The 14277-nt window shown below is 46.8% G+C and overlaps 1 protein-coding gene across 1 annotated transcript in view; it reads right to left on the bottom strand.

Moving 5' to 3' along the window:
* Nucleotides 1-815: 815 nt before the first annotated feature.
* CCDC89 (coiled-coil domain containing 89) overlaps nt 816-14277 on the bottom strand; it is a 28443-nt gene continuing 14981 nt past the window's right edge. The window contains exon 2 of the mRNA XM_077483558.1: nt 816-3036. Coding sequence (XP_077339684.1) covers nt 2614-3036 — 423 coding nt within the window. The 3' untranslated portion in view covers nt 816-2613. The remainder of the gene's footprint in view (nt 3037-14277) is intronic.

Raw genomic sequence — 14277 nt, 5'->3', positions numbered from 1 at the left:
GCTCCCTGTGATTGGAGCAGAGATCAGTGATGTGCACAACACAGCCATACCCCCCACAGTTAGCAACACACCCCTAGGACACACTTAACCCCTACACTGCCATCTCCTGGTTAACCCCTTCACTGCCAGTGTCATTTACACAAGAATCAATGTATTTGTATAGCACTGATTGCTGTATAAATGTCAATGGTCCCAAAAATGTGTCAAAAATGTCCAATGTGTCCGCCATAATGTCAGCCATGATAAAAATCGCTGATCGCCACCATTTAAAAAGAAATAAAAATTATTAATAAAAATGCCATAAACTATCCCCTATTTTGTAAACACTATAACTTTTGCGTAAACCAATCAATAATCGCTTATTGTGATTTTTTTTACCAAAATATGTAGAAGAATACGTATCGGCCTAAACTGAGGAAAAAAAAAGTTTTTTTTCAAAATTGTCACACTTTTTTGTTTATAGCGCAAAAAATAAAAACCGCAGGGGTGATCAAATACCACCAAAAAAAAGCTCTATTTGTGGGGAAAAAAGGAAGTCAAATTTTTTGGGAGCCACGTCGCACGACTGCGCAATTGTCAGATCGACGCAGTGCCGAATCACAAAAAGTGCTCTGGTCAGGAAGAGGGCAAATTCTTACGGGGCTGCCGTGGTTAATTTTTTGGGGGCAGAACACCGCTTTAATAAAACATGTGGCCAATAATTAAAATTAGAAGAAAAGAGGTTTAACCTTAAACTATGTAGAGGGTTCTTTACTGTAAAAGTGGCAAGGATGTGGAATTCCCTTCCACAGGCGGTGGTCTCAGCGGGGGGGGGGGGGGGGGGCATCGATAGTTTAAAAAAAATATTAGATAAGCACCTGAACGACCACAACATACAGGGAGATACAATGCAATACTGACATATAATCACACACATTGGTTGGACTTGATGGACTTGTGTCTTTTTTCAGCCTCACCCACTATGTAACTGCTATGTAATGTTTGGTTGTGAATTCTGGAGTGAGCCTGCCCTGCATTAATAGCCCCAAGAAGTGTATGTTTGAGCTTAGCCAAAGATAGAATGGTTGGATCATTCCGATTCATCTGACATCTGAGCCTCATACTTAAAGCAAGTGGCCTTCCTTCGTTATACAAAGGGGTTAATTTACTAAAACTGTAGAGTGAAAGATCTGGTGCAGCTCTGCATAGAAACCAATTGGCTTCCAGGTTTTTCTGTCAAAGCTTTATTGCACAAGCTGAAGTTAGAAGCTGATTGGTTACTGTACCCAGCTGCACCAGATTTTGCCCCACCCCCAGTTTTAGTAAATCAACCACAAAATGTCTCCATTAAAACATTATTATTATGTAAAAGTTGTCAGATCAACTAAGGCTGGGGTCTCAAACTGGTGGCCCTCCAGCTGTTGCGAAACTACAAGTCCCATGAGGCATTGCAAGGCTGATAGTTACAGCCACAGGCAGAGGCATGATGGGACTTGTAGTTTTGCAACAGCTGGAGGGCAGTTTGAGACCCCCGAACTAAGGCCTTGTTCACAATGGCTGTAAAAAATACTGCTTATACAGGCATTTGGTGTTTTTTTCTTTCAGCCTGTAGAACAGGGATATGCAATTAGCGGACCTCCAGTTGTTGCAAAACTACAAGTCCCATCATGCCTCTGACGCTGTCAGTCATGCTATGCCTCATGGGACTTGCAGTTCTGCAACAGCTGGAGGTCCGCTAATTGCATATCTCTGCTGTACAAGAACCTTGATGTTAGCCTACGTGTCTATGCACATTTCGGAGTTTACAGGCATATTTAAAAGAAGCGTTTACAGGCTAAAAATAGGCTTTCGAGCATAAAAAACACTTCACAAGCATAAATCCACGTAAATGCGTTGTTTAGGCGCAGTCGGCTATTTCAAGTATAAATTGATTATAATGAAAAAAGAGGCAGAGGGGAGTGTTTTGGAAAAAATGCACATAAGCGCATGTGCAGTACAAGCTGTTATGAGCGTTTTTTATGCCTCTTTTTCTTACAGAGGTTCTGGCATGTTTTCAGTTGCCTAATGTGCATGAACCCTAAAATAGCAAAAGTATAAAAAGTACTAGTCATTGACAAACAAAAATATGTAAATACAAATTCTGGAATACCTTTTATATTGAAAATCTAAATGTTTATTTTAGAAAATCTTGGCACAATTCTGTAGATATAAAAAGATTCAATTCATGTAAAACATGTGTACAAAAATATTGTTTTACAGTTCTAATGATTGTGTACTTGTAGTAGAGCTGGGAGATTTTCACAAAAAAAAAAAATCTGCGATTTAAAAAAAAAACTTGATTCGCGATTTGAATTGAGTTTTTTTTTTTGATGGACACCACGCCGGTCCTGAGGAGCTGTGGGCAGGAGTTTTTTTTAAAGCGAGGCCGCGGCTTCGGCCTAGTCCGTGGTGTCTGGCCTTGGCCTTGACTAGGCCAAAGCCACGGAGAGAGGACGCGCTGGTCGTGGTGAAAAAAAAATAAAAAATTCTAAAAAAAAAAAATCGATTTTGCTGAAATTTTGAATCGATTTGACCTCTCAACTCGATTCAAGATTTAAATAGATTTTTTCCCCAGCCCTAACCTGTAGTATCCTCTTAGCCAATCAAGTGTCGTAGTTTGCCATTCAGCTCTCTCTCCTTTGCTAACAAGTCTCCACTGTGCTTTTTGTAGGCTTCAAACTCTCTCTTCAACTGCTCGACCTGCTTCTCACTGTCGCCAAGTCTTGAATTCAGTTCCTGCACTCTGGAATCGGCATCCACAGCAGTTACATCTCTCTCATAGCGTTCTTCTGCTTTGCGTCGTGCCTTCGCTGCCACTTGTAGATGATTACTTAGATCTGATAGGTCTTTCTGGCGCTCCTGTAAAGTACGTCCTCTCTCCATGCACAATTGTAGAAGCTCTGTCTTCTCCTTATTCAGCTCCTCCATTTTTCTTTCAGCTTCCATTTGTTCAGTTTTCCTCATCTCTATTGAACTGGACAATTCCTTTTGTACTTGTCGACACATTTCTTCAGATTCCTACAAGAAAGATGCATCAGATATGATATTACTTTTTCTGTGTATCACATTGTGGATTTGATACAAAACTACAGTATATGTCATAGATCAGGGGTAGGCAACCACTGGCACTGGTGCCACAAGTGGCACACGAAGCCTCTTTTGCCGGCACTTGACTCCCTCCCCCCATCAGCAGAGCAGTGCAGGGAAGTGTCAGTGAGACACAAATGCATTTTCAGAATTCCCCATTCAGCACCTGCACTGAGGTGGAGGCACTGTGCCCCCACACATTGTAAAAGATGGGAAACAATGTTTGGTCCTCTAACTTTTCTGTAGCTGCGATTGTCAGCTTTTGTGATGGGGAAGAGATTGGGTGCAGTTCTGGTGGGGGGGTCCCAGTTTCCAGGAGGAGGAGGACTGTCTTTGCCACTGCTAAAGCCAATCACAGTCCTGCTAGCCTCGCCCACCATCTGGAGGCAGATGATGGTTGCCACTACCAATCTGAAAGAAGTGATTTCACTGTGATTGAGAAACCCACAATCAGATGACAGTTTGTGGAATTACTGTTGAGCTTCTGGGAACTTTGTTGAAATTTTTCCTGAACCTTTTCATCACTTACTACTTACCCCTGCACTCTGTGTCCCCTTAAGCCACAGCCAGTATTCAGCACGATGAAAATCACACCCAACCACTTTTTCTCAACTTATGATCCTGCACACAGGTCCACTGCTTTCAGAAAATACGCCTATACCCCTGACCTAAGCTCATCATTGCGCATCCATTCCAGATGCTTTGATGTGAGATTACATACAAGCACGTGGGCTGGATGCGAGAGTTGGATCAGCAGGATGAGTGTGCCAGGACAGGTAGATATTTCTCATCTCTGCTTCCTTTCACCACTCTGCATATCATAGATGAGAAGAGGGTACAGCGGTGGGGAAAATGAGCAGGAATGTTTCAGAGGTGGGACAGATGTGCAGGGAGGTACAGTGGTGGAAGAGATGATAAGGGGGTTCAGCAGTAGGACAGATGAGCAAGGGGGTTCAGTGGTGGGACAGAAGTACATGGGGATACAGTGGTGGAGCAGATGTGCAGAGAGGTACAGTGGTGGTGCAGATGAGAAAATGGGTACATTGATGGGGCAGATGAGCAGGGGGTTTACAGTGGTGGGACAGAAGAGCAAGGGGTACAGTGGTGGGGCAGATGTGCAGGAGGTACAGTGGTGGGAGGGATGAGAAGGAGGTTCAGCATTGGGACAGAAAAGCAGGGGGTACAGTGAAGGGGCAGGTGAGCAGGGGGTTACAGTGGTGGGACAGATGAGTGGGGGTGTTGAGTGTTGGCCCAGATGAGAAGGGGGTTACAGTGGTGGGAAAGATGTGTAGGTGGGTTCAGTGTTGGGGCAGATGATAAGGGGGTTCAGTGGTGGGACAGAAGTGCATGGGGATACAGTGGTGGAACAGATGTGCAGAGAGGTACAGTGGTGGTGCAGATGAGAAAATGGGTACATTGATGGGGCAGATGAGCAGGGGGGTTACAGTGGTGGGACAGAAGAGCAAGGGGTACAGTGGTGGGGCAGATGTGCAGGAGGTACAGTGGTGGGAGGGATGAGAAGGAGGTTCAGCGTTGGGACAGAAAAGCAGGGGGGTACAGTGAAGGGGCAGGTGAGCAGGGGGTTACAGTGGTGGGACAGATGAGTGTGGGGGTTGAGTGTTGGGCCAGATGAGAAGGGGGTTACAGTGGTGGGAAAGATGAGTAGGTGGGTTCAGTGTTGGGGCAGATGATAAGGGGGTTCAGTGGTGGGACAGAAGAGCAGGGGGTCACAGCAGTGGGGCATATGTGAAAGGAGGTGCGTTGGTGGGACAGATTAGCAGGGGGTTACAGTGGTTTGGCAGAAGAGCAGAGGGGTACGGAGGTGGGGCTCATGTGCAGAGGGCTGCAGAGGAGAAAGGAGGTAAATCTGTGGTACACATGAGAAGAGGGTTACAGTGGTGGGGCAGATGAGCATAGGGGTAGGGCGGTGGAGCAGATGTGCAGGGAGGTACAGTGGTGGACAGATGAGAAAGTGGGAACATTGGCGGGGAAGATGAGCAGGGTGGTACAGTAGTGGGGCAGATGTACAGGGGGTTACATTGGTGGGGCAGATGAGCAGGGGGTTACATTGGTAGGACAGAAGAGCAGGGTGGTACAGTGGTGGGGCAGATGAGAAATATAGCCCCAGACCACACCTTGAAAAACAAGTCAACAATGGCAGCTCCTATTTTAACTACCACCCACCTGTGCTTTAGCCAAAAGACGGCTACAGCGCGGGCTCATAATGCTGGGAGGGCATCTATGGATGTCCACCTGTAATCGCACTTCCTGTTCATCCCCTGCAGCACACATCGGCAGGGATTTGTGATCGCTGTGTCCTTGTCCCTAGTCTGCTTGTCTTCAGCAAACTGTTTGTGGGCTTTTTTGTACATCATCTTTTAGAAGAGGCTTCCTTCTGGGATGACAGCCATGCAGACCAATTTGATGCAGTGTGCGGCGTATGGTCTGAACACTGACAGGCTGACCCCACACCCCTTCAATCTCTGCAGCAATGCTGGCAACACTCTTACGTCTATTTCCCAAAGACAACCTCTGAATATGACGCTGAGCATGTGTACTCAACTTCTTTGATCAACCTCAGCTCAGTTTCAGGGTCTTGGCAAACTTCTTATTGCCTAGGCCATCTTTATGTAGAGCAACAATTCTTTTTTTCAGATCCTCAGAGAGTTCTTTGCCATGAGGTGCCATGTTGAAATTCCAGTGACCAGTATGAGAGAGTGAGAGTGGTAACAACAAATTTAACACACCTGCTCCCCATTCACACCTGAGACCTTGTAACACTAATGAGTCACATGACACCGGGGAAGGAAAATGGCTAATTGGGCCCAATTTGGACATGTTCACTCACACACATTAGACATTAAAGTGGTTGTATGGTCAATTTTTTAACTTTTACCTACAGGAAAGCCTATAATAAGGCTTACCTGTAGGTAAAAAAAATATCTCCCAAACCTGTACGGTTTAGGAGATATTCCCCTCGGTATGCGCCGCTGACTGCAGCGGCGCATGCGCACAAGGGGGTTCTCGGCGTGAAAATCCGGCAGTGCTTGTCCGGCCGGACTGAAATCATGCGCGCGGGAGTGACGATATCGCGGCTCCGGCCACTCACAGCGCCGGAGCCGCGATACCCGGAAGAGACGCCGAGGGAGCATGTCAGCTCCCTCGGCGTGGATCGGGCCAGATGTCGGGGCCTCGTTCTAAGGTAAGTATTTCATAATGAGCTAGTATGCGGTGCATACTAGCTCATTATGCCTTTTGCTTTGCAGGTTTAAAAAAAATAAAAAATAATTTGCGGGTTTACTACCGCTTTAATGGCTGTGTGTTGAGTTATTTTGAGGGGACAGCAAATTTACACTGTTATTACTCATTACTTTACATTGTAGCGAAGTGTCATTTCTTCAGTGTTGTCACATGAAAAGATAGAATAAAATATTTACAAAAATGTGAGGGGTGTACTCAATACTGTGTGTATATATATATATATATATATATGAGGTGTTTTTAGAAAAGAGTAAATAGGAGCTGATATTTTATTTCTTCCTCAAAACATCTATTATGGTAATTATTTGAACGTTACATAAAAAGTGACAACCTGTCAATCTTTCCATTATATTCCGAGGGCTTAGACTCTAAGGGACCTCAGTTGTATCTCTGGTGAATAGGGAACAGGAAACAACTGAAAACACATATGAGCACTAATTGCAGCTGACAGAATATGGAAAATCTAATGAGCTTATATATCATGGAGTGCACTGCAGGCATGGCAACTAAGTCATATCTAGACTTATATCACCATATCAGTTCGTCTGCATTTCCAGATTTTAATAATTTATTTGCTTTAAGTACAAGGCATTTACGAGGCAAACACATAATAGATGTCCATGTAATAAATCTGATAAAAATAAAATAAAACAAGATAAGATTCTTATTCTTTCCAAATGCGGACAGTGGCCACCCTGGAGGTGTGTGAACTGGCTCCATTGTGAGCTAGGCACACTTTCCTGTCATGCAAATTGGATGCGGAGGAAACCCACGTGCAATTTGCATAAGTATGAACCCAGCCTAAAAAGCCCAGCTAAATCACTTGCAGTATCATTGGGGTATGATTGTGTGTCTGGATGCAGGGATGAGAAACTGACAGATCGCTTCCTCTGTACAGAGCTCTGTGTTGTTTACCAACACAGAGCTCTTTGCTCTGATTGCACACAGCTGATCAGCAGGTCCTGTCTGTGAATCATTAGCTGGGACTTGCTGACAGGCTCCCATTGTGTACATTCATAGCAGGAGCTGGGCAGGGGGGGGGTGAGCCTGCATGTGCGCACCCTAAACCCAGAAGTAAGCAGCAACATACGGGTACGCTGCTTTGCTACAGAAGCTGCTCGCCCGCAGTACACAGTGGATGGGCTGTTGCCAAATGGTTCAAAATGAATGGGCTGCTTTAACGCAACCTGCATTAATGCATGTAGCCAGGTGCTGAGGCACAGCAATATGGGGAAGGGAACATTGCCTTTTATTTTTCTTTCCCTTTACTGAGATTCTGATGTTAAGCTGCACCAGTCTCCTATGGTCAGCGGGGGGGGAGCTAAAGCCAAGCAAGTCAATAAACTTCTATGCAGATTGCTGAGAACCCTGTGAGTCATAGTTTGGGACGGCAGCGATACCACGGGACTTTGTTAAACTGCCTGGGACAGTTCTTCCGTGTGCCGCCGAGAAGAGAGAGAGCAGAGCAACTCTATCCAAGTATTCCCCTGCCAGCGGGGATGCGAGCCTGAGAAGTGAGGACACCTGGGTTCAGCGCAACACTGCACACACCACAGATCCTGCACTGATACACCAGCGAGGCTGAAGTGTCCACTCACCCTCTGCCTCACACCACTGATCAGTGGAGGCTTTTAGGGAGAGACTGAGGGGGCTCCTTTCTTCAGCAATTGTCCACAACAGCATCCTGGGAACTGGTGAGAGGGCTATCCATACATTATTGACACTGCTAGTAGAGACTGAGCCACTGAGAGCAGGGCACCAAGTGCATCCAACCCATACCACATCCAATACCACACTTCTACCAAACCTATACTGCACCCATACCAACCTTATACTGCAGTCATACTTAACTGTCACTGCATCTAAACCACATCTACTTTGCATCTGTGGTGACTATACGATACCTATATAGCATACAGGTTAACTGGGACTGTAATTAAGTGCAAAGACTTTCCTAAAAGGGCCCCAACAATAGCTGGCAGAAGAACATCTCAAAGGACTACCCCTCCCATAATAATTATTCTGCAAGCCCCCTTTGCTCCCCTGCCCATTCCACTACCAACCTCAATTTCTTTTGAACAGTGCATACCCAGGTGGTCTGGTACTAGCATTGCTGCCATAAATGTGCTCTGGCACTATAGTTCCAGCACTCGGTAGATTAAATTTTACTACTGCTCACTGCTGCACTTGAGGTGGCCTTTAGTGATGGCCGAACGGTTCGCCCGGCGGTCGTTTCGCGGCGAATTTCCGACTTTCGCCGTCCGCGGGTTCGAACGCCTTTTTCCGTCGTTCGCCCCGGCGGACTTACGTGTTTAATGTATACAAGAACTTTAACCTTTCGTGACACGTTTATCATGTGTTACAGGACAACCAATTGAGACATGACAGCTCATGGACACTTGGACATTCCCCCTAACCTATAAATACACCCGATCCGGTGGCCATTTTACATTCTTTCTTCTGTCACTGTAGGGAAAGGATCCTGTGTGGAGTAGGGACAGAGAAAACGCTAGCTATTTGGTACACAAAAGTTCTTTTCAGGACTGGTATAGGTGTTAGGTCAGCAGCCTGAGTTTCTTTTGTCAGTTTAGATAAAGGGACAGAGCGCTGTATGCTGCTATTTTAGGGACAGCTCAGCCAGATTAGTCTTTCTTCTTCATCATCATCATCATCATCATTAGCTGTTACTATCAGGTCCACAAAAGAGCTGTTCCAGCTAATCGTTCCAGCCTACTCTTTTTTGCCAATTTGTATAGGGACAGGCAGGAAGCAGTGTGTCAGGCAGTGAGGATAATTTTAAAGACTTGCTGTTACTATTAGTTCCACAAAGGTTCTTTTCAGGACTGGTATCAGTGGTACGGTAATAGGCTTGTACACGTATAATATTCTTTCTTCCAAATATAGAAAGAATATTATACTTGACTGCTGCCCTTCTGCTGCAGTCTGCTAATCATTCACAACTCACTTGTTCCACAAAGCTCTTTATCAGGACTGGTAACTTGGTCTGTCTAGGGTGCTACGGTACATAGGCTTGGGTGCGGTACAGTCTGCTGTTCTGTAAGGACCGCTATCGGTCCACAATACATAGGGTTGCCGTGCACTACTGCTGACCGCTGCCCTATACTGCAGCAGTCCTTCAGCGGTATAGGGACTGACGCACAGTCTGCTAAACACTAATACACAACCTGCTTGGTCCACAAAAGTTCTTATAAGGACTGGTAACTTGGTATAGGGTGCTACGGTACATAGGCCTGAGTGCAGTACAGTCTGCTGTTCTGTAAGGACCGCTATCGGTCCACAATACATAGGGTTGCCGTGCACTACTGCTGACCGCTGCCCTATACTGCAGCAGTCCTTCATTGGTATAGGGACTGACGTACAGTCTGCTAATCACTAACACACAACCTGCTTGGTCCACAAAAGTTCTTATAAGGACTGGTAACTTGGTATAGGGTGCTACGGTACATAGGCCTGAGTGCAGTACAGTCTGCTGTTCTGTAAGGACCGCTATCGGTCCACAATACATAGGGTTGCCGTGCACTACTGCTGACCGCTGCCCTATACTGCAGCAGTCCTTCATTGGTATAGGGACTGACGTACAGTCTGCTAATCACTAACACACAACCTGCTTGGTCCACAAAAGTTCTTATAAGGACTGGTAACTTGGTATAGGGTGCTACGGTACATAGGCCTGAGTGCGTTACAGTCTGCTGTTCTGTAAGGACCGCTATCGGTCCACAATACATAGGGTTGCCGTGCACTACTGCTGACCGCTGCCCTATACTGCAGCAGTCCTTCAGCGGTATAGGGACTGACGCACAGTCTGCTAAACACTAACACACAACCTGCTTGGTCCACAAAAGTTTTTATAAGGACTGGTAACTTGGTATAGGGTGCTACGGTACATAGGCCTGAGTGCAGTACAGTCTGCTGTTCTGTAAGGACCGCTATCGGTCCACAATACATAGGGTTGCCGTGCACTACTGCTGACCGCTGCCCTATACTGCAGCAGTCCTTCATTGGTATAGGGACTGACGTACAGTCTGCTAATCACTAACACACAACCTGCTTGGTCCACAAAAGTTCTTATAAGGACTGGTAACTTGGTATAGGGTGCTACGGTACATAGGCCTGAGTGCGTTACAGTCTGCTGTTCTGTAAGGACCGCTATCGGTCCACAATACATAGGGTTGCCGTGCACTACTGCTGACCGCTGCCCTATACTGCAGCAGTCCTTCATTGGTATAGGGACTGACGTACAGTCTGCTAATCACTAACACACAACCTGCTTGGTCCACAAAAGTTCTTATAAGGACTGGTAACTTGGTATAGGGTGCTACGGTACATAGGCCTGAGTGCGTTACAGTCTGCTGTTCTGTAAGGACCGCTATCGGTCCACAATACATAGGGTTGCCGTGCACTACTGCTGACCGCTGCCCTATACTGCAGCAGTCCTTCATTGGTATAGGGACTGACGTACAGTCTGCTAATCACTAACACACAACCTGCTTGGTCCACAAAAGTTCTTATAAGGACTGGTAACTTGGTATAGGGTGCTACGGTACATAGGCCTGAGTGCGTTACAGTCTGCTGTTCTGTAAGGACCGCTATCGGTCCACAATACATAGGGTTGCCGTGCACTACTGCTGACCGCTGCCCTATACTGCAGCAGTCCTTCAGCGGTATAGGGACTGACGCACAGTCTGCTAAACACTAACACACAACCTGCTTGGTCCACAAAAGTTTTTATAAGGACTGGTAACTTGGTATAGGGTGCTACGGTACATAGGCCTGAGTGCGTTACAGTCTGCTGTTCTGTAAGGACCGCTATCGGTCCACAATACATAGGGTTGCCGTGCACTACTGCTGACCGCTGCCCTATACTGCAGCAGTCCTTCATTGGTATAGGGACTGACGTACAGTCTGCTAATCACTAACACACAACCTGCTTGGTCCACAAAAGTTCTTATAAGGACTGGTAACTTGGTATAGGGTGCTACGGTACATAGGCCTGAGTGCGTTACAGTCTGCTGTTCTGTAAGGACCGCTATCGGTCCACAATACATAGGGTTGCCGTGCACTACTGCTGACCGCTGCCCTATACTGCAGCAGTCCTTCAGCGGTATAGGGACTGACGCACAGTCTGCTAAACACTAACACACAACCTGCTTGGTCCACAAAAGTTTTTATAAGGACTGGTAACTTGGTATAGGGTGCTACGGTACATAGGCCTGAGTGCAGTACAGTCTGCTGTTCTGTAAGGACCGCTATCGGTCCACAATACATAGGGTTGCCGTGCACTACTGCTGACCGCTGCCCTATACTGCAGCAGTCCTTCATTGGTATAGGGACTGACGTACAGTCTGCTAATCACTAACACACAACCTGCTTGGTCCACAAAAGTTCTTATAAGGACTGGTAACTTGGTATAGGGTGCTACGGTACATAGGCCTGAGTGCGTTACAGTCTGCTGTTCTGTAAGGACCGCTATCGGTCCACAATACATAGGGTTGCCGTGCACTACTGCTGACCGCTGCCCTATACTGCAGCAGTCCTTCATTGGTATAGGGACTGACGTACAGTCTGCTAATCACTAACACACAACCTGCTTGGTCCACAAAAGTTCTTATAAGGACTGGTAACTTGGTATAGGGTGCTACGGTACATAGGCCTGAGTGCGTTACAGTCTGCTGTTCTGTAAGGACCGCTATCGGTCCACAATACATAGGGTTGCCGTGCACTACTGCTGACCGCTGCCCTATACTGCAGCAGTCCTTCATTGGTATAGGGACTGACGTACAGTCTGCTAATCACTAACACACAACCTGCTTGTTCCACAAAAGTTCTTATAAGGACTGGTAACTTGGTATAGGGTGCTACGGTACATAGGCTTGAGTGCGGTACAGTCTGCTGTTCTGTAAGGACCGCTATCGGTCCACAATAGATAGGGTTGACGTGCACCACTGCTGACCGCTGCCCTATACTGCAGCAGTCCTTCAGCGGTATAGGGACTGACGTACAGTCTGCTAAACACTAATACACAACCTGCTTGGTCCACAAAAGTTCTTATAAGGACTGGTAACTTGGTATAGGGTGCTACGGTACATAGGCCTGAGTGCAGTACAGTCTGCTGTTCTGTAAGGACCGCTATCGGTCCACAATACATAGGGTTGCCGTGCACTACTGCTGACCGCTGCCCTATACTGCAGCAGTCCTTCATTGGTATAGGGACTGACGTACAGTCTGCTAATCACTAACACACAACCTGCTTGGTCCACAAAAGTTCTTATAAGGACTGGTAACTTGGTATAGGGTGCTACGGTACATAGGCCTGAGTGCGTTACAGTCTGCTGTTCTGTAAGGACCGCTATCGGTCCACAATACATAGGGTTGCCGTGCACTACTGCTGACCGCTGCCCTATACTGCAGCAGTCCTTCATTGGTATAGGGACTGACGTACAGTCTGCTAATCACTAACACACAACCTGCTTGGTCCACAAAAGTTCTTATAAGGACTGGTAACTTGGTATAGGGTGCTACGGTACATAGGCCTGAGTGCGTTACAGTCTGCTGTTCTGTAAGGACCGCTATCGGTCCACAATACATAGGGTTGCCGTGCACTACTGCTGACCGCTGCCCTATACTGCAGCAGTCCTTCATTGGTATAGGGACTGACGTACAGTCTGCTAATCACTAACACACAACCTGCTTGTTCCACAAAAGTTCTTATAAGGACTGGTAACTTGGTATAGGGTGCTACGGTACATAGGCTTGAGTGCGGTACAGTCTGCTGTTCTGTAAGGACCGCTATCGGTCCACAATAGATAGGGTTGACGTGCACCACTGCTGACCGCTGCCCTATACTGCAGCAGTCCTTCAGCGGTATAGGGACTGACGTACAGTCTGCTAAACACTAATACACAACCTGCTTGGTCCACAAAAGTTCTTATAAGGACTGGTAACTTGGTATAGGGTGCTACGGTACATAGGCCTGAGTGCAGTACAGTCTGCTGTTCTGTAAGGACCGCTATCGGTCCACAATACATAGGGTTGCCGTGCACTACTGCTGACCGCTGCCCTATACTGCAGCAGTCCTTCATTGGTATAGGGACTGACGTACAGTCTGCTAATCACTAACACACAACCTGCTTGGTCCACAAAAGTTCTTATAAGGACTGGTAACTTGGTATAGGGTGCTACGGTACATAGGCCTGAGTGCGTTACAGTCTGCTGTTCTGTAAGGACCGCTATCGGTCCACAATACATAGGGTTGCCGTGCACTACTGCTGACCGCTGCCCTATACTGCAGCAGTCCTTCAGCGGTATAGGGACTGACGCACAGTCTGCTAAACACTAACACACAACCTGCTTGGTCCACAAAAGTTTTTATAAGGACTGGTAACTTGGTATAGGGTGCTACGGTACATAGGCCTGAGTGCGTTACAGTCTGCTGTTCTGTAAGGACCGCTATCGGTCCACAATACATAGGGTTGCCGTGCACTACTGCTGACCGCTGCCCTATACTGCAGCAGTCCTTCATTGGTATAGGGACTGACGTACAGTCTGCTAATCACTAACACACAACCTGCTTGGTCCACAAAAGTTCTTATAAGGACTGGTAACTTGGTATAGGGTGCTACGGTACATAGGCCTGAGTGCGTTACAGTCTGCTGTTCTGTAAGGACCGCTATCGGTCCACAATACATAGGGTTGCCGTGCACTACTGCTGACCGCTGCCCTATACTGCAGCAGTCCTTCAGCGGTATAGGGACTGACGCACAGTCTGCTAAACACTAACACACAACCTGCTTGGTCCACAAAAGTTTTTATAAGGACTGGTAACTTGGTATAGGGTGCTACGGTACATAGGCTTGAGTGCGGTACAGTCTGCTGTTCTGTAAGGACCGCTAT

The sequence above is a fragment of the Lithobates pipiens genome, unplaced genomic scaffold (genome assembly GCF_037356315.1).
Source record: "Lithobates pipiens isolate NorthernLeopardFrog02 unplaced genomic scaffold, aLitPip1_a1.2 Scaffold_16, whole genome shotgun sequence".
NCBI classification, from domain to species: Eukaryota; Metazoa; Chordata; class Amphibia; order Anura; family Ranidae; genus Lithobates; species Lithobates pipiens.
This window is presented reverse-complemented; position numbering and strand designations above follow the sequence as displayed.